The sequence below is a fragment of the Microtus oregoni genome, unplaced genomic scaffold, assembly GCF_018167655.1.
Source record: "Microtus oregoni isolate MIOR12 unplaced genomic scaffold, Mior012 000015F_ref0000493, whole genome shotgun sequence".
Taxonomy (NCBI): domain Eukaryota; kingdom Metazoa; phylum Chordata; class Mammalia; order Rodentia; family Cricetidae; genus Microtus; species Microtus oregoni.
This window is the reverse complement of record NW_024543074.1, coordinates 19,278,127-19,297,943: the sequence shown is the minus strand read 5'-3', so window position 1 is coordinate 19,297,943 and position 19,817 is coordinate 19,278,127. Positions and strand designations below refer to the sequence as shown.

The following is a 19,817-nucleotide window of genomic DNA, read 5'->3' as shown; positions in this document are numbered from 1 at the left end:
CAAAACAACTGGAGGTCTAGGAAGTGTGGAAACAGTGATAGGTAGAAGACACCTTGAAGTTTATCAGTCAGACCTGTTCATAGAAAGAGAAAGGAGTAAAATGTTAGCATCTGGAATATGTCTGGTTCTGAGCCAGCCCCATGTTCTCCAGCTTCATTGTTCTGCTCTGGAGTTGTCTTGAGACAGTGGTGCTTCCAGTAGAGACTAACTGTTGGCTATTCGTATTTTAAGAATATTTACAAATAAAATAGATGTCTTTAAAGCAACTGCCTTGCTATTTTCTTTCTTTCACATGTATTTTTGTGTTTGTTGGGGTGAGTCACATCACAGTATGTATGGGGGTAAGAGGACAATTTATGGGAGTCATCTCTCTTACCATGTGGATTCCAAGACTAGAATTCAGGTGATCCGACTTGACCGCAAGCACCCTTCACCACTGAGCCCTCTCATCAGCCCCTGCCTTGCCATTTTTACTTTTGGAACATCATAAAAGGAGAGGCTAATCTTGACACCAAGGCCCCAAAGTACTAGGAATCAGAGTTAATAAAGATTTATTGAGATCACTAGGATATTCTCCGGGATGGTAGAGTCAGGGTAATAGTGCACACCTCTGGGTCCTGCTACTTGAGAGGCTAAAACAGACATTTTAAACCTACATGGGCAACATAGTGAGTCTCTGTGTGAGTTTGTTAGCAATTAGCTGGGCATTGTGGCTGGTGGCTATAATGTTAGTGCTTGAAAGGTTATAGACAGAAGGTGTTGGCTTTTATGTAACTTTCCTATGCAGCAGGTTCAAGATCAGCCTGGGATAGATGGGATTTCATTTACCAAAAACAAACAATAGAACAATAGCTCAAAACTGTGTATCATGGGACTGCAGACGCAGCTCAGTGGTAGAGTGTTTGCCTAGCATGCATGCGTGAGGCCCTGGGTTCAGTTCCTAGCACACCCAACACACACACAAATTGTGTTGTAAATCAAAGCAATTTGAGTTTTCCACTATCTTATTACTTATCTTTTTGACTATCTTACATTTATAGTACCCTAAATGTTCTTATGGGATTTTCTGTTAACTAAAAATTTCTCTGAAAAAGTAAGTTTTTAAATAAAGTGTCTGAGCCAGAAGTTTATATAGCTTAGTTGATTTGGGGTTCCAGTACTGGAAAATGAAAAAGGAAACTTTTGTGTAAAGTCCATCAACTACCTATCTGCTAATTGTTTTTAATAGAGTCCAGAAGAAGTATTTATGGCAATCCGGAATCCTCTGGAATGGCACTGCAAGCAAATGGATCACTTTGTTGGACTTAATTTCAACTCTAACTTTAATTTTGCACTAGTTGGACACCTCTTAAAAGGTAAAGAAAGACTCCTTTTGTCGGAACATTTCATGAAATAGTATTGAAAAGCCAGAAATTACTAAAAAGAATTGATTACTTGAGATAATTTAACATAATCTAACCCATATGTTTTACTTTAATCGGAAGCCATATCTACATGAGTTGTTTCAATTAGTATTTAACTAGAACCTAATTTCCATAACAGATTTTAAAAGCAAAATAAGTGATAGTAAAATTCGTAAGTACTGAGCACTTAATTGCTGTTATTGGTTAGTAATACACTGCATATTCATGTTATTTCATATATGTATGTTATAGAATGTTGTACAGATTTAATCACAAAAGGCTGAGGGATTAGCTCAATTGTAGAACCTTGTTTAAGGTCTTGGGTTCAGTCTCCAGCATTGCCAAAGGAGTAAAAGGGATTTCCAGTTAGTGTGCATTAATGTTCAGATATGATCCTAGTTACTCTTCAACTTGTTTCTAGCACGTTCTCTATCAGCACTCTTGTACTATGCTCCCACTGCTGTGTACTGTGTACCTTAGAGCATCACCATTCTGGTACTGCTCTTCCGTATTTCATTGTTTTTATAGTCAACCATCTCCACTAGACTAGAGCTAACTCACTGTCTTACCTAGCTTTAGCTTCTCATTACTGACTTCAGAGCTTCATAACCATATTCTATTAAGGTGGGCAGGTTTTCTTGTTTTGTTTTTTAATTCATTCATTTTTTACATACCAATCCCAGTTCCCCCTCTGTCCGCGCTTTCCGCTCCCTCCCCATTTCCTCCTACCCCACCTCTGATCCATTCCTTTGAGAAGTTAAGGCCTCCCCTGGGAAGTCAACTAGGACTGTCCTGTCCCCTTGTTGAGACAGGACCAAGGCCCCCACCCACACACTCCCAGCCCGACCCATGCCTAGACTGAGCAAGGTATCTCTACATAGAGAATGGGCTCTACAAAGTCAGTTCATGCATTAGAGTTAGATTCTGGTCCCACTGCCCATGGCCCCAAATGCTGCCCAAGCCATACCATTGTCAAGGTGGGCAGTTTTTTATAAAATAAATAAATATATGTATATTAAGCTCAGTGTGGTGGTACACACATTTAATCCTAGCACTTGGGAATCAGAAGCAGGTAGATCTCTGTGAGTTCAAGGCCAGCCTAGTCCAGAGCTACATAGTGAGACTTTGTTTCAAAAATCAAAGAACAAAAGCCCAAACCAAACAAGGAAGAAAATAGAAAAAGAAGAAATAATTTTTAAAGACCTGCTTGTTTTTATTTTATGTGCATGAATGTTTAGAGTATTTTGCCTGTGTGCGTGTATATGTAACACCTGCGAGCTTGTTACCTGAGGTGGCTATAAGACACACTGGATCCCCTGGAACTGGAAGTATAGGTGGCTGTGAGCCACTTTGTGGGGTGCGGGAACCATGCTCTGGTGCTCTGTAAGAGCAACCAGCTCTTAACTGCTGAGCCATTGCTCCAGACCCAAAGAAGAAATACTTTTTAAGTAGTAGAGCCCTAATTTCACATGAAATCTCAAGGGGACCTCTGATGCTTAGTTTTTGTTTGTACTTATTCCTAACCTCTGTGCTTGTTTAGGAAATGAAAATTCAACAATGCCAGCATCTTTCCTAATGCCCTCTCCTTTAGGGTTTCAGGGAGTATCCTCTTGTACACATGTGGGGTACTTACTCTTACGTATAATTAACTCCACATTTTTATGTTCACATTCACAAAGGGCTATTCTTGGATAGCAGGAATTTTCCTTTTTTTATAGTTACTTGTCACAGCAGAAAAGCTCAAACATCTGTTCATGAACTAAGTTAACTTGTTATTTGTTTCTTCTTTTTATAGGGTACAGGCATCCTTCACCTGCCATTGTTGCAAGAACAGTCAGAATTTTGCATACACTGCTAACTCTTGTTAACAAACATAGAAATTGTGACAAATTTGAGGTGAACACACAGAGTGTGGCTTACTTAGCAGGTAAAAGCTCAAAACTGACAAAATTAGTCTACCTCTATTGTTGGCTTAGGATCACCAAGATACCCATGCCTAGCTTCAGGTCTTTGCATTAGTTCGTTGGCTAAATAGAGCATTCACAGTTCAGTTCTTTGATATTTAAAATTGTAATGATATTGCCAAAATGTTTTTGATCATAAAAGAATTTGCATTGGGATCTGAAATATCCTAAAATTGGATTGCTTCAACCTATCATCTCAGGCCTTCATAGTCTTCTATTCTGTCCTCTATCTAAATTTCATGAACATCTCCTTTTACAGCCTCTCCAAAAGGACAGCCTATTTCAAGCCAATCTACTTACTGTCTCCTACAGGGCTTTCTGCCTCTTTAATACTCATTCTTTGTACTCTTTTACCTGGGATGCCTGTCCCATCCCCACCATTTACTAAACTAAATCTCTTATCTGATATTTACTGTATTCTGTTCAGACAATGTAGTTTGATGGGAGATGCCTATTTTCTATCTTATCTGATATTTACTGTATTCTGCTCAGACAATGTAGTTTGATGGAAGATGCCTATTTTCACTTTAACAAATTTTCGTTTCCAGTTTTTTGTTTGTTTCAAGCATGTAACCTTGAGGAAACCATTTTACATCCCAGAATATTTTTATCAGTGCATTTCAGATACATGCCCTGCCTGCTTTTTGTGATTATTGAAACCAAATAGGCAATCAAGTACCTGAGAAAGTAAGGTGTTTATCAAATTTCTTTGTGTGTTTCATGTTTATGTAGACTATAAACTCTAAAGGATAAGTCTGTTCTGCAGGTATATAGACTTCAATCTCACACTGTCCAAGTCTTTTTATGTGTACATGTAATAGTAATATCCTTTTAAGTTTGTAAGAAATGAACCCTGTTTTAGGTCACATTTGTGTTTTTTACAATTTTTTTTTAATCTGCTTTTCCTTTTCCTGTTAGCTCTACTCACAGTGTCCGAAGAGGTTCGAAGTCGGTGTAGCCTCAAGCATAGGAAGTCCCTTCTTCTTACTGATATTTCAATGGAAAATGTTCCTATGGATACATATCCCATTCATCATGGTGACCCTAGCTATAGGTAAGTGGACATGGTATCATAATTATAGTCAGGCTTCAATTTCCCTGTGATAGAAGCTAGCAGCAAAGTAATCCAGCAGCTCAAGATGGTCTAACAAGTGTAGAAATCAAAGCTTTCTCCTAGATGAACACTATTTTATATGGGTTGTATTAAAGTCATTCTAGTCTGTTCTGATATTATCATTAGTTCACCTCTTTAAACACAGAACACTTGAATAATGGAAGAAAGACTATCCTGAAAGGTTTGTTTGCAGAAAAGGACCTGGGAGAAAACTAACATGAAATAGAAGCATCATTGCATGCCTAAAGACTTAAGTGATATGGGGCAGAAGAGCTGACTCAGCGTTTTAAAGCATTTATTTTTGTTTTTGTTTTTTAAGATTTATTTATTATGTACGCAGTTTTCTGACCTTGCAGTTGAAAAGAGGGCACCAGATCTCATTATAGATGGCTGTGAGCCACCCTGTGGTTGAGCCATTGATCTTAACCTTTGAGCCTTCTCTCCAGCCCACTACTTGTATTCTTGCAAAGGACCTGGGTTCAGTTCCCATCACCCATGTGGTTGCTCACAGCCATCTGTACTTGAAGTTCCAGAGACTCTGACACCCTCTTGACCACCATGGGGCACACACATGGCAAATATACATGCATGTAGGCAAAACACTCATACATGTGAAGTAAATAAAATCTTTTTTTTTTAAAGTGATATAAATTGTTAAAAAACATTTGCATGCACTGTTTACTAATGTCATTACATTAGAACCTTTCTATGGTGTAGTTTTGTTGTTGTTGCTTTGATACAAGGTCTGACTTTATGTCCCTGGATGGTCTGGAACTCAGTATGTAGAGTAGACTGACCTTAAACTCACAGAGATCTGCCTCCACCAAGTTCTGGGGTTAAAGGCCTTTACCACCATACCCAGCTTCTATAATGTAGGTCTATATGAGAGAATCATAAAACTCTGTCTACTATTACATGTGGCTTCATCTAGGATTTTTTTCCCCAATGTAACTGCTATCTTTGGGGGATTGTTCTATAATATGAATTAAACAAAAATATATTTGTGGTTTGGATACACAGTGTTGAACATAAGAAAATGATCTTTGAGAGATCATGTCATTAAACTTACTAATATCTTTCTTTTTGATTGTAAGAAGACCTCACCAGCACTTGACAGCAACAGTGTATGCAAGTTTTCCCCATAGACACAGTGTTCTATGTGTCTATTTCTTCAGTTATTCACATGAGTTTATTTTCTTGCTTTAGTTATTGAAAGGAAAAAGTAACTTAGTTGCCTGTATTTTGGGAAAACTTAATTCTCAATCTTAATTTTATTGGTTTTTAAATGATGTAATAATACAAATGCTTATTTAGACTTTATTTTTTCTGATTATAAAATTCAGTGCAAATGGGCAGTGGTGGTACACACCTTTAATCCCAGAAGCAGAAGTAGATGGTGGATATCTGTGAATTCGAGGCCAACTTGGTCTACAATGCAAGTTTCAGGACAACCAGGACTGTTACACAGAGAAACCCTGTCTTGAAAAACCAGGGGAAAAAAAAGAAAGAAAAGAAGAAAATTCAATGCAATAAGTTCAAGAGATCTATTATTCAACATAAGTTAATGACAGTGTATTTAACATATATCTGAAAAATGCTAAGGTAAAGGTAAAAGATGTTAGTGTTCTCACTGCAATGCATGAAAAATATGTAGGGTAATACATGTCCTAAGTTTGCATATTTTAGGCATGCCACATGTGTACATTTTAAAAATCATGTTTCACACTGTAGAAATAATGCAATTTTTATTTGTTAAATTGGAAAATTTGGAGTCATGTGTGGTGGCAAATGCCTGTAGTCCCAATACTTAGGAGATAGAAGTAGGAAGATCAGGAATTCAAGTGCATCCTTAGCTCAAATTCAAGTGAGTTTGAGGCCAGCCTTAGCTACATATGCCCCTGTGTCAAAAACGAAACAGAAGCTGGAGATGTAGCTTGGTTGGTAGAGAAATCTTTTCTAATATGTGTATGGCCCTAAGTTTAATCCCCAGTACTTCAGAAAGCTGACTGTGGTAGCACACACCTGTCAACTCAGCACTTGGGAAGTTTAGTGTCATCCTTGACTTCATAGTGAGTTTCAGGCCAGCCTGGACTACATGAGACCTTATCTCAATCAATCAATAAATATATAAGTAGTTCGGGGTTTAGAACACTTGCCATGCATTTGTGAGGTTCTGGATCCAATCCCTGTACTGCAGGAAAGAAAAAGCAAAATTATGCAGTATAGATCTTCCTATGTAACATTGATACTTCCGGGAGTACATTAGGAGTTGTACCCTAAGAGCCAACTGTAGTGTAGTGGTACATATCTGTAACGCTAGCATTCTGGAAACTAAGGCAGAAGGATTAGAAGTTCAAGACCATCCAACTTGGAATGCATAACAAGTTCGAGCCAGCCTGGGCAACTTAATGGGAACTTAGCAAGTTTGTGTCCTATAGCCCTTTAAAGTGCAGTTTTCAGACTAGTTTGTTGCCATCATCAGGAAATAGGATAGCTATTAGGAATGAGTGAACAGTAGTTATATTTGTCATCTTCTTGTTAATTAATTCTTCTAAATTATTTAAATCTCCCAGGACACTAAAGGAGAACCAGCCATGGTCTTCTCCCAAAGGTTCAGAAGGATACCTTGCAGCAACCTACCAATCTGTAGGCCAGACCAGTCCCCGGGCCAGGAAATCCATGAGCTTGGACATGGGGCAGCCTTCTCAAGCCAACACAAAGAAATTGCTTGGTTAGTTTATCTTGATTTCATGTCAAGTTTTACATTATTATTGCTGTGATAAATGGTTAACTACTTTCTCTCTTGGAATTATTTGAAACTATATCATCAACGTTTACTGTTTTGATGTAACAAAAGCTTTTGTGACTTTTTAATTTCATTTATTTACTTTATGTGTATGAGTGTTTTGCCTGCATTTGTATAGATGTATACCACATGTGTGCCTGGTGCCTGCGGTTGCCAGAAGGGCATCATATTCCTTGGAACTGAAGTTACAGACATTTGTGAGCTTCCTGTTCTTGCTGGGAACAGAACCTGGATCCCTGGAAGAGTGACATGTGTTTTAATCACCAAGCCATCTCTTCAGCCCTTGTGTGGCTTTTATAAGGGAGTTTGATTTTGATAGATCAGTTCAGCTATATCTTTGAGAATGAAACTTTGGAATGGCTTTTAATTTAATTTGATTTTTAGTTCTATGTTTTTAATTTTCTACTTTTAAGTATTGCGGCCTTTGAGTTTTTGGGCAACAGACAGTATAAGAGTCATTACAGCTGGGCGGTGGTGGTGCACGCCTTTAATCCCAGCACTCGGGAGGCAGAGGCAGGCGGATCTCTGGGAGTTCGAGACCAGCCTGGTCTACAAAAGCTAGTTCTGGGACAGGCACCAAAGCTACAGAGAAACCCTGTCTCGGGGGGAAAAAAAAAAAAAGTCATTACAGATACCTAGAAGAAAGGAAGCATTGTTGTACTAGGGCTCTATAATGGTAACTTTCCCTAAATTATCATTTTGAAAACAGAATGTATCAACTGAGCTCTGAAAACAGTCACCATATTTTCTTTGAAACAAAAAAGTTTTTTTTTTTTTTTTTTTTTTTTTTTGGTTTTTCGAGACAGGGTTTCTCTGTGGTTTTGGAGCCTGTCCTGGAACTAGCTCTTGTAGACCAGGCTGGTCTCGAACTCACAGAGATCCGCCTGCCTCTGCCTCCCGAGTGCTGGGATTAAAGGCGTGCGCCACCATCGCCCGGCCCCAAAAAAGATATTTTTCAATTAATAAGGATATTCCTTTTAGAGATACATGTTTGTGGGTACGTACACACACATTAGAGGAGAGCCTTGTGTTGTCAACTCACTCCATCAAACCTTTATATTCTGAGCATTGAACTCAGATTGTCAGGCCCTAAGGCAGGCACCTTTCCACACTGAGCCATCTAGCCAGCCCAAGATGCAATTTTTGACAGTTAATGTTGCTCAGTTCATGAATATTCCTCTGAGAAATAAACCTACAATACCGAGTCCTCTCCTTTCTGGTAACTGATAAGTGAATTCCTGAAAGAGACCATCCACTGACCCACAGAGCAAGTGTGAGGTACTGCTTGCCTTTCATTGGCTGCCATTTTCATTGTTACTCGGATATATTGGAATGTATAATCTGTGATCATTAATGTAAATGTGGATTTCGGTTACCCATGCAAGCGTACTTAGTAACTTCAGATAGTATTGTGAAAATGTTTGTGTTCATAAGGAAATTGGTGAGCAGACAACAAAGTGTAACACAAATAGCCTTTCAGTAAATGTTGAAAGAAGAAATAACAAATGCCAGTCATTGTTACACAGGTCTGTCATCTTCTATTGAGTTCCTTTCTGCTAACCCTTTGTCATCAATAATGCTGGGACTTTCCCAGCTACTTTGTGTTTTGTAATTATGGACTTTCATATCAAGGAAGTTGTAAGTGAAAATTTAACCTCAGAGAAAATATGGTATTAAATTCCTTCAAACTGTATTCTAGGTAGAAAAGATAGGGTCTCTGTTCAACAAAGGGGTTATCCTTTGTTGGCTATGACTTAAAATCAGCTGATGACAACAGTATATGCCAGATAGCATTAAAATGATAGTGTTTTGATGAAGAAACTGAGGATCTTACGAAATTCAGAGGTAATATTTGAGCCGGATCTTCAGATGTGGTACATAGAGCCAGATAGACATGGTACGGAAAGGTGTGCATTCAAGAGAAGAAGAGCGATGGTTGAGGAGAGCGGGAGAGCAGTGTGGTAGACCAGACGGAGTGTTACAGGAAAGTCACATGGGAAATGAGGCTGGAGAAGTCATTGTGGCCATGAAGACTGCCATGGCTGGGCATGGTGGCTCCATTTTAATCCCAGCACTTGGAAGCAAAGCTGCATCTCTCTTAGGCCAGCTTAGTCCATACTGTGAGTTCCAGAACAGCCAAGGCTTTGTAGAGAGATTCTCTCTCAACACAACAGCAAAGACTCTGCCATGATGAGAAATGTATCATATCATACATCCAACAGAGATCTTTTTTTGTTGTTGTTGTTTTGTTTTGTTTTTCGAGACAGGGTTTCTCTGTAGCTTTGGTGCCTGTCCTGGAACTAGCTCTTGTAGACCAGGCTGGCCTCGAACTCCCAGAGATCCGCCTGCCTCTGCCTCCCGAGTGCTGGGATTAAAGGCGTGTGCTACCACCGCCCGGCTCCAACAGAGATCTTGAATTAAGGAAGGAACAAAATGTGATTTCTATTTTTTGAACATTTTCCCAATAGCAGTGTGGAGTAAGGGGACCATTTATAAGATTAACTTAGCAATCTAAGAGAAAAAATAAACAGTGCCAGCTCACACTAAGGCAGAACCTCTGGGAAAATAGAATCCAGTGTGAGGTATTTTCACAGGAGAGTGGACAGAAAAGAGTTGATGCCTCACTAATGAATCAGGTGGGAAGAGAGGACTGTAAAGATGCCATAGGTTTCTGGCTTCAGAAGCTGGCAATCAGATATGATCGTGCTGCCTATGATTCTCATGAGGTAGAAGCAGGTGGAGCACAAGAAGAGGCCAGCCTAGATCACATAGCATGTTTCAGGCTAGTCCAGGCTACATAGTGGACCCTGTTGATAAATAAGATAAAAGTTGAATAGCACTTACAGACTAGGCTGGAACTATCGTTTTTCACTATAAGGTATATATATTCAAAGGAGATCAGATCAGTGTGTTGAAACAGCTGCATTCTGTGTGGTTGCAGGACTCACAAAGAGCAAAAAAAAAACCAAAGCAACCTCGGTGTCCATCTGTTAATGAATAGATAAAGCATATTTTTAATTCAGATTTATAAATAATAGCTGTAAAATGGGTAGAATTAGAGATTACTGTGTTAAATAACTCAGGCACAAAACCAAACACTGCATGATGTCACTCAAATGTGAAAGATAAAATGTGGCTCTCATGTTAAGGATAGATTGATGGTCCCCGGAGACTGGTGGGCACTGAGGAGCAGGAGCCCTGCTTTGCTGTTGCACATTGGACAGCCGTGGAGAGCAGCAGTTCGCCATACATTTCAAAGCTGAAAGAAAGGTTTTGTGTGTGTTCTCCTTAAAGAACTGATAGCTGGGGCTGGAGAGATGGCTCAGCCGTTAAAGGCTAGGCTCACAACCATAAATATAAAGAACTGATAGCTGGAAGTGGTAGGGCACACCATTAATTCCAGCAATTGGAAAGCAGTGGCAGAAGGATCTCTGTGAGTTTGAAGCCAGCTTGATCTACATAGCATGTTCAAAGACAGCAAGAGCTACATAATAGAGAGATGCTGTCTCAAAAAACAAAAACAAACGATAACTATTTGAAGAGTTAGATAATTGAATTATAGGAAGAGGAGTAGATCACCCAGGAACTAGTACAATTAAAGTATAAGAAAAGAGAAGGACAAATCAATGGAATGACCACCTTCCTCCAAACACTATAGAGAGCACTAATGGGATAAAGGGTCTTTGCTAGGCACTATCCCATGGCCTAAAACCAGCTGCTACACTTGCTCTCAAACCTCCAGACTTCACCATGTCCATCAGGATGACCCAGAAGTCCTACAAGGTGTCCACCTCCGGTCTCCAGACCTTCAGCACTCATACATGCGTGCACCCGGTGTGCACATCAGCTTTTTCAGGCTTCCCGGGCTGGACAGCAGCAGCTTCTAGGGAAGCCTGGGACCAGCATGGGTCTGGGTGGCTTCAGTAGGGCTAGTGTAGGGGACATCACAGAAGTCATGGTGAATCAGAGCCTGCTGAACCCCTTGAAGCTGGAAGTGGATCCCAACATCCAGGCTGTGCACACTCAGGAGAAGGAGCAGATTAAATCCCTTAACAACGAGTTTGCCTCCTTCATTGACAAGGTGCACTTCTTGGAGCAACTGAACAAGATGCTAGAGACCAAGTGGATGGAGCCTATTGCAGCAGCCGAAGACACTGAGGGGCAACATGAACATGTTTGAGAGCTATATCAATAACCTTCAATGGCAACTGGAAGCCCTGGGCCAGGAGAAGCTGAAGCTGGAGGCAGAGCTTGGCAACATGCAGGACCTGGTAGAGGACTTAAAGAATAAATATAAGGATGAGATCAACAAGCATACAGAGATGGAGAACAAATTTGTCCTCATCAAGAAGGATGTGGATGAAGCATACATGAACAAAGTGAAACAGGAGCCCCACCTGGAAGAGCTGACTGATGAAACAACTTCCTTCAGCAGATCCATGAAGAGGAGATCTGCGAGCTGCAGTCTCAGATCTCAGACACATATGTGGTGCTGTCTATGGACAACACTTTCTTCCTGATCGTGGACAGCATCATTGCTGAAGTCCATGCTCAGTGTGAGGACATCACCAACTGCAGCCAGGCTGAGGCTGAAAGCATGTATCAGATTAAGTACAAGCAATTACAGACTCTGGCTGGGAAGCATGGACATGACTTGCGCCACACAAAGACCGAGATCTCTGTGACGAACCATAGCATCAACTGCCTGCAGGTGGAGATTGAAGATCTCAAAGGCCGGAAAGCAACCCTGGAGGTTGCCATCACTGATGCTGAGCTACTTTGAGGAGATAACCATTAAGGATGCCAATGGTCCAGATGGAGGCTGCCCTAAAGCAGGCCAAGCAGGCCATGACCCAGCAGCTGCACAAGTACCAGGAGCTGATGAACATCAAGCTGGCACTTGACATTGAGATCGCCACCTACCACAAGCTACCTGGAGGATGAGAAGAGCAGGCTGGAATCTGGAATGCAGAGCTTTGAGTATCCATACAGAGACCACCAGTGACTACTCAGGAGGGCTCAGCCTATGGAGGACTTACCAGCCCTGGCTTCAGCTATGGCATGAGCTCCTTCCAGCCCAACTTCAGCTCTGTTGGGGGCTCCAGCTCTTTTAGTCACACCAAGGCTATGGTTGTGAAGATTGACATCCACGAGGCGAAGCTGGTATCAGAGTCCTCTGATATCCTGTCCAAGTGAAGGGCTACTAGAGCTATTGCCAGCCTGTGCTCCTGCAGCTGCCCAGGGCTCACAGAGGAGACAGCTGTATGGCAGAGTGCAGGGAATGAGGGACCCACCAGAGGAACAGCCCTAGCCCTCTGATCAACCTTGGGAGAAATCTTCCATCTGTCATACCCCTCTGGCCCCCGCCTCCTCCCAAACCCAATACAATTGTATTTTCCAAAATAAGGCCTCAGCTGGACCCATCCAAAAAAAAAAAAAAAAAGTGTTTCAAAAAAGCAGTTTTCATCCTGGTCAGTACAGGATCCTTAGCAGTGTGATCTCAGGCTGACCTCTTAACCACTCATGGCTTCTTCCATTCACACGAAAGGTAGAGGCTGGACTAGATTCTTCTAGATGCTTTTGGCCTTGTGATTTGTGATTATTTATTACTCTTAGTACATGAAGTCAGAACGTTCTATTTATCAAATCACTTGTCTGATTTTGTAATATTGGCTTCATTTCTGGTTTTTAAAGTGAGTTCATTTAAGGTATGCATTACAAACTTTTTCTTTTACTGTGTGTGTATTAGCTTGCTGCACTTTTGAAATGTCTCTTTATATATCTAATTTTTAGTACTTCTGGGCATACATATCTTGAACGATTAAAGTCAGATTTTAATTTTTACCTGTTATGAAGATTGTTGATCTGTTTTGACGTTTTCTTGACACCAACTTAATCTCATTACCTGAACAGGTTTTTCTACAGTTCCCACAGACCAAAATCTCCTCCTTGTCTTTGTTACCAATACTTACCCTTCTCTATGGAGTCTAGTTTATCCTCAAGATAGTAAATATAATCTCAAGCTTTTTAGACCCGTAAAGACTCTACTCTCCTGGAAAGCTGTGGGCCAGACCCCTTGAAGAGGAAATGCAGAGTGCCGTCTAGACTCCGTTCCAGGGATGTTCCGCTTGCTTCAGGCCCTTCCCTGCAAGCTTACATTATTAGGATATTATTATTTGTAGACACTGCTGTTAATGAACTTTCATCTGTTATAACTTTTATTTATAGGAACAAGAAAAAGTTTTGATCACTTGATATCAGACACAAAGGCTCCTAAAAGACAAGAAATGGAATCAGGGATCACAACACCCCCCAAAATGAGAAGAGTGGCAGAAACTGATTATGAAATGGGTGAGACACAAAGCTGATAAATAATCTAGATCACTGCAGACAGAGAAGACACATTTATTTCCAGCAGTCCTTATGATCTTTATTGTGTGGTATAGAAATGCATACTCTTGTTCCAAAGATAAGCTCTCTATAGCCCTTAAATTGGCAGTAAAACTAATTGACCAGAGGACTATGTTGAAGGGGCAAAGACAGAGGGATCACAAATTTGAGATCTGAGCCAGGTGGTGGTGGCACATGCCTTTAATCCTAACATTCAGGAGACAGAGGCAGGTGGATCTCCAGGTTTGAGACAAATCTGATCTAACTGTGAAACCATGCCTCAAAAAAAGGTTACTAGATAGACAGACAGACAGATAGATAATACAGCACTGTCAATCACTAGCTGATAGTTATATTAGTGCATAGTAACTCTGTATGATAGTTATATTGATAATTAAGATCTATTTAAAGAACTGTTGAATTTAAGATGTAACATTAAAATATGTTGAGTAAAGTGACTGTAGGTACTCTACTCCATGTCCTACTGCAGAAACCCAAAGGATTTCCTCACAGCAGCACCCACATTTACGGAAAGTCTCAGTGTCTGAATCAAATGTTCTATTGGATGAAGAAGTACTTACTGACCCAAAGATCCAAGCACTGCTTCTTACTGTTCTGGTAAGGAACCCCCCACCTTTGCCTATCTGTTTGTTCGTTTACTTATTTTTGTGGCAGGGTCTCACTGAGTAGCCCTGGTTGTCCTAGAACTCACTGTGCAGACCAGTCTGGCCTTGAACTCACAGAGATCCATCTACTTCTGCCTCCTGAGTACTGGGATTAAAGACATGTGCCACCTCTACTCCTGGCAGAACTTTCTCTTTTTGAGGGTTTCCCTGCTCAAATTCTTAGCAGCCCCTTAAATATTACAAATATGAAAGGAAGATGTTTTTACTTCACCAAAATATAAAGATTCAGTCATAACATGTTTACTCTTTTTGCATCTTGTCAGGCTACACTGGTAAAATATACTACAGATGAATTTGATCAACGAATTCTTTATGAATACCTAGCAGAAGCCAGTGTTGTGTTTCCCAAAGTGTTTCCTGTTGTGTAAGTATCTCCTCTTGTTTGTAGTTAGCCTCTGTGTCTGTCTTTGTGTCAGTTGCTCTAAAAAGGTACAGGAAGTGTATTTCAGTGATATCTACTACCTGAGTGGGGAATGGAGCTAGTGTTTTTAACCAGATAGAGAAATGGCTAGTGATTTTAAGGCTTGGGACTACAGCTCTGTAGAACACATGCTTAGCTTGCACAGGGCCCAAGGTTGATCCCCAGCCCCCAAAACAAAAACCGTAGCTGTGGGGCTGAAGAGATAGCTCAGCAGTTAGGAGCATGTACTGGTTTTGCAGAGGACCTGAGTTCCATTCCCAGCGCATCCTTTTCTGACCTCAGAGGACACTGAACACATATTCACGTTTACCCACACACAGACATGCAAACACATGATTGAAAAGAAAAATAAATCTTAAAACCTATAATTTAATAGTGACTACAGCTATTTTTTTTCCCTAATCTTACTGATTACTCTAGTGGGTTATCTTAATGAGTATTGTACAGTTTTCACAGGAGCAAACTGATAGATTGCTATGTTTAAACCAGCCTGCTTAGTTTTCTTTGTGTAATGGTGGGTGGGGGATGCCCAAATCTTTTCTTTTAAATATTTCATTTATTTTAGTGCACACATGCATATGTACTATGGCATACATGTGGAGGTGAGTCAATACTCTTCTTCCACATGTTTGCTCCTGGAGATGAAACTCGGGTCATTAGACTTGACAACTGTCACCTTATCCACTGAGCCATCTTGCTAGCCCTTTGTTTTCTTTTTCGTAGGATTTCTGTATTTATTCACAGCTGAGTGAAAACAGAATTGACCTCTTATCTAGGAGGTTGGTTTTACTCTCAACACTTGAACTTCAAACTATTTGCTCTCATTTGATTTCTGTTGCTGTGATAAAACACTGACCAAAATAGCTTGGGGGAAAGGACTAGAGAGCTAGCTCCGCAGTTGAAAGCATGTCTGCTTTTCCAGAGAATGACTCCCAACACCCATATGGTATTTCACAACTGTCTGTAACTCCAGGTACAGGGAATTTGATACCCACTTCTGGCCTCTGTGTTCACCAGGCTCTCATGTGGTACACAGACATACATGTAGACAAAATTCTCATACACATAAAACAAATTTTAAAAAAAGAAAAGGGGGCTGGAGAGATGGCTCAGTGGTTAAGAGCATTGCCTGCTCTTCCAAAGGTCCTGAGTTCAATTCCCGGCAACCACATGGTGGCTCACAACCATCTGTAATGAGGTCTGGTGCCTTCTTCTGGCCTGCAGACATACATGCAGACAGAATATTGTATACATAATAAATAAACATTAAAACAAATAAAAATAAAAAAAGAAAAGAATAGCAACTTGGTAAGGGAAGGTATTATTTCATCTTACGAGTTAGAATCCAATCATTGAGGGAAGCCAGGGCAGGAACTAGAGCAGAGACCATGGAAGAATGCTGCCTACTGGCTTGTTCAGTTACCTTTCTCATACATCCCAGGCCCACCAACCCAGGGCTGGCACAGTCCACAGTGGACTGGGCCCTCTACATCAGTTAGAAATCGAGAAAACGTTACACAGACCATTCTGATAGGAACAGTTCTTCAGTTGAGAGTCCTTCTTCCTGGGTATGTCAGCTGACAACTCTTACAGAAAGTTGTTGGCAAATTTAAAAAACTGTAAAAGGGCCTTTGTGTGGAATGCAGAGCAATAGAGTTCAAGGTGAAGGATGGACATAGGGCATAGGTCTGGCTAAAGCCTTTGTGTATGCCATTGTTAAATATTGAGTTTATATCCCTTTGTACAGTGCAAAGCTGTTGGGAAATTTTTAATTGGTAATGAGGTTACTACGGAAATATACTCTGGCTATTATGTTGAGAATGAGTTGGAAGAAACAGTATGTTGATTCAGAAAGATTGTAATAAGGACACTATTCCAGGAGGCCAGTATAAGGAGAGGTAGAATTGAAAGCACATTTAGGAGGAAAGAATTCTAGAGGTTGTCCATGCAGGTCCCTAAGGAGTACTGCTAGATGGATGGTTTGCATGTTAAAATGGATGGTAGTGGTTTCATTGCTGAGATAAAAATCTTGGGAGAATCCGATACCTATGAAGGGGAAGTAGAATGAACCTGGTGTTGGACATTTTTAAACAGTTATGTCAAACAACTGAAGATACTGTAAGCACACTTCAGTTTATAAACCTGAGTACATCAGTGTAGCTTATTGAACATCCAGCATTTGTTGTTTAATCTCATTTTAAAGTTTCTGAATTTCACATATCTGGATGTTACTTTTTAAATAGATTTTTATTAGTAGATTGCAGCTGATTTGGAAATGATTTCTTTGTAAGGTTCCACATTCTACCCCTTCCAAACTAATTGTGCTTTCCTTAGCAAAATTCAGTCTGATTTGGCACTAGTTAGTATTAAAATTTGAGTTTATCCCTCGAAGCGTATACAAGCAGACAGCAGAGGACATAGAGGCTACAGAGTGTGTTAAAACGAAAGGCAGTCCACTCACACGCTCATTCACTAGATGGCTAGAAAAGCACCAGAAAGTTAACAGCGCTTGTCTTCAGTTCTGCCACATTGTTCTAAGGAATATGTATTATGCTTTCCAGTAAATCTTTTTATTTAATGTTCCTCTGTTTACTTTTTTTTTTTTAGGCACAATTTGTTGGACTCTAAGATCAATACCCTCTTGTCATTGTGCCAAGATCCAAATTTGTTAAATCCAATCCATGGAATTGTGCAGAGTGTGGTGTATCATGAGGAATCCCCTCCACAGTACCAAACATCTTACCTGCAAAGTAACTAAGTATACAAGGAGAGGACCTGATAGCCTGCAGCTGTGGCACTGTTGTACAAGCACTGATGTAGAATTCTCTAGAAGGGATAGGCTCCTTCTTACTTCTCTCCCTCCCTTCATGTCATTTTCTGACTCTAAGTTATATGTTCAGTAAGATAACTGCTTGACCACTTTATTAAAATGCTAAGCCTATTTTAAGAACATTTAATCATCTTTGACACTCATTTTAAAATGTCTTAAATATATGCATAGATTCTGTCGGCTATACAAGCTTAATTTCCATTACTATCTAAAGCTGCCTTGCTTGTTGTAAGAGTAGCATTTGATGTTTTACAGGTTTTGGTTTCAATGGCTTATGGCGGTTTGCAGGACCCTTTTCAAAGGTAAGAAAAAAAGACTTTTCTCTAATTTTTGATAAACCAGAGTCTTTAGCTATATTTGTGAGCTTGTTTCAGAGCACACACTATCCTCAAACCAAAGTACCATCTCAAACACATTGTTTTAGAAAGATTTTTTCCAAAAGAGGCAATACCTTTAATATGTTTATCTATTAATTTTTATTTTAAAATATTGAATTCAGGCTTGACTTCTCAGAAGGGTGTGATAAAGCCTCTATGAAACTTTCTGCTTGTAGACCAGTGGTTCTTAGCCAGTGGGTCATGACCCCTTTGGGGCAACATAATCAGATATTCACATTACGATTCATAACAGTAACAAAATTATAGTTATGAAGTAGCAACGAAATAAGTTTATGTTTAGGGATGACCACAACATGAGGAACTGTATTAAAGGGTCGCGGCATCAGATTGAGAACCACTGCTGGACCTCTACATGTGCCAGCAACTCACACACCTGTCTGGTGACTAGCAAAGAGCATGGTGCCTGTTAAAATCTACCTCAGGGGCACATTTTTACATCCAACTATTATATTGAGTTTGTTCTTCACTGTTCATTTTCTTTGACTAGCATTTGTTGGTGTACTGCATGAATTTGTGTTTATTATTTTTTTGTAGGTGATCTCTTTTAAAATAATTGAAGTTCCTTGAAGGCAGGGCTTCTGCCCCCTCCCCCCCCACACACACACAGTATCCTAGATACTGGGGTGTTAAATCTTGATGAGCTATCTATATCTCATTCCAGTTTTAAGGGTTAGATTTAGTTTATTTGTAATAACTGTTGATATGCATAGGTTGTCATTAAAAAGATGGGCCTGAAGTCACAGAAGTGTGTTATGCAGAAGTTTTTAACAGGTGGATGGTTGTTATCTGCTGAGCCCCTCTGTGTCTCTCTGGGGGCATCTGAGTAGCAGCTGGCCTGATGGTGCTCTGCCCACTTTCTCTTCTTTGGGAAACTGGCTAGACATCATTGCTGAGGACTACATTGTCTGTGGATTCAAACCCTCTGTCTGGGCATGGCTTTCAGAAATTGCAGGTTCATCTGGAAGCTTTTAGGGGAAGCTAAATAAAATTTCAAGCTTTAAATTCCATAGTTGTCTCTAAATACTACTCCAGTCCCCCTTTTTAATGGTCTAGAATATAAACAAAGGAAGAAAGCAAAGCAGTCAACCAAGCCCCAGATATCAGTTAACCTTTCTTGGCTTCAGAGGGAATTTTTTTAAAATGGAGCTAAAATAATGTCCTATTTTCCATTACAGCAAACACAAATCCCAGACTATGCTGAGCTTATTGTTAAGTTTCTTGATGCCTTGATTGACACGTACTTGCCTGGAATTGATGAAGAAGCCAGTGAGGAGTCCCTCCTGACACCCACATCTCCTTACCCTCCTGCACTGCAGAGCCAGCTTAGTATCACTGCCAACCTTAACCTCTCTAATTCCATGACCTCACTTGCAACTTCCCAGCATTCCCCAGGTCAGTAAATGTGATCTTTCTGTGACTTTGAGCAATGACGCTACGATACCAACATTAGGAACTCCCTTGTGGTCAGATTATAGCAGATTTTGCTCCTTCTCCTCATGAGGTTCACTTTATATTTCTTTACTATGTAACTGACCGTTGTTACTCTTCAGAGCTGTCTGCTTGCCAACAAGTTGGATAAAAGAGAGGGAAATACGGAGTGATATTTAGTATCCACATAGGTTTGGACCAAAAGGACAAACTAAGCTACATTACCTATAAATGAACAGCTATACTAACACAACCCTAAGTACTTACATGTCTCTGATGCAGCATACTATAAACACACACATACAAAGTCTAGTCATCACCCCGCTTTATTGATGGTAGCGACAAGTCAGCCATCCATAGACCATAGACTAGCCTGA

The 19,817-nt window shown here is 40.2% G+C and overlaps 1 protein-coding gene and 1 pseudogene across 5 annotated transcripts in view; both read left to right on the top strand.

Moving 5' to 3' along the window:
- The window catches only part of Nf1 (neurofibromin 1), a 268,446-nt gene that overhangs the window by 230,991 nt on the left and 17,638 nt on the right, over window positions 1-19,817 (top strand). For 3 of the 5 annotated variants that reach the window (XM_041664515.1, XM_041664516.1, XM_041664514.1), the window contains 10 exons: window positions 1,229-1,355; window positions 3,199-3,330; window positions 4,286-4,421; window positions 7,055-7,212; window positions 13,516-13,638; window positions 14,168-14,295; window positions 14,627-14,727; window positions 17,392-17,534; window positions 17,870-17,916; window positions 19,188-19,404. In XM_041664515.1, coding sequence (XP_041520449.1) covers window positions 1,229-1,355; window positions 3,199-3,330; window positions 4,286-4,421; window positions 7,055-7,212; window positions 13,516-13,638; window positions 14,168-14,295; window positions 14,627-14,727; window positions 17,392-17,534; window positions 17,870-17,916; window positions 19,188-19,404 — 1,312 coding nt within the window. The remainder of the gene's footprint in view (window positions 1-1,228; window positions 1,356-3,198; window positions 3,331-4,285; window positions 4,422-7,054; window positions 7,213-13,515; window positions 13,639-14,167; window positions 14,296-14,626; window positions 14,728-17,391; window positions 17,535-17,869; window positions 17,917-19,187; window positions 19,405-19,817) is intronic. The other 2 variants (XM_041664518.1, XM_041664517.1) reach the window with 2 other exon arrangements.
- Window positions 11,038-12,483, top strand: LOC121456406 (annotated as a pseudogene).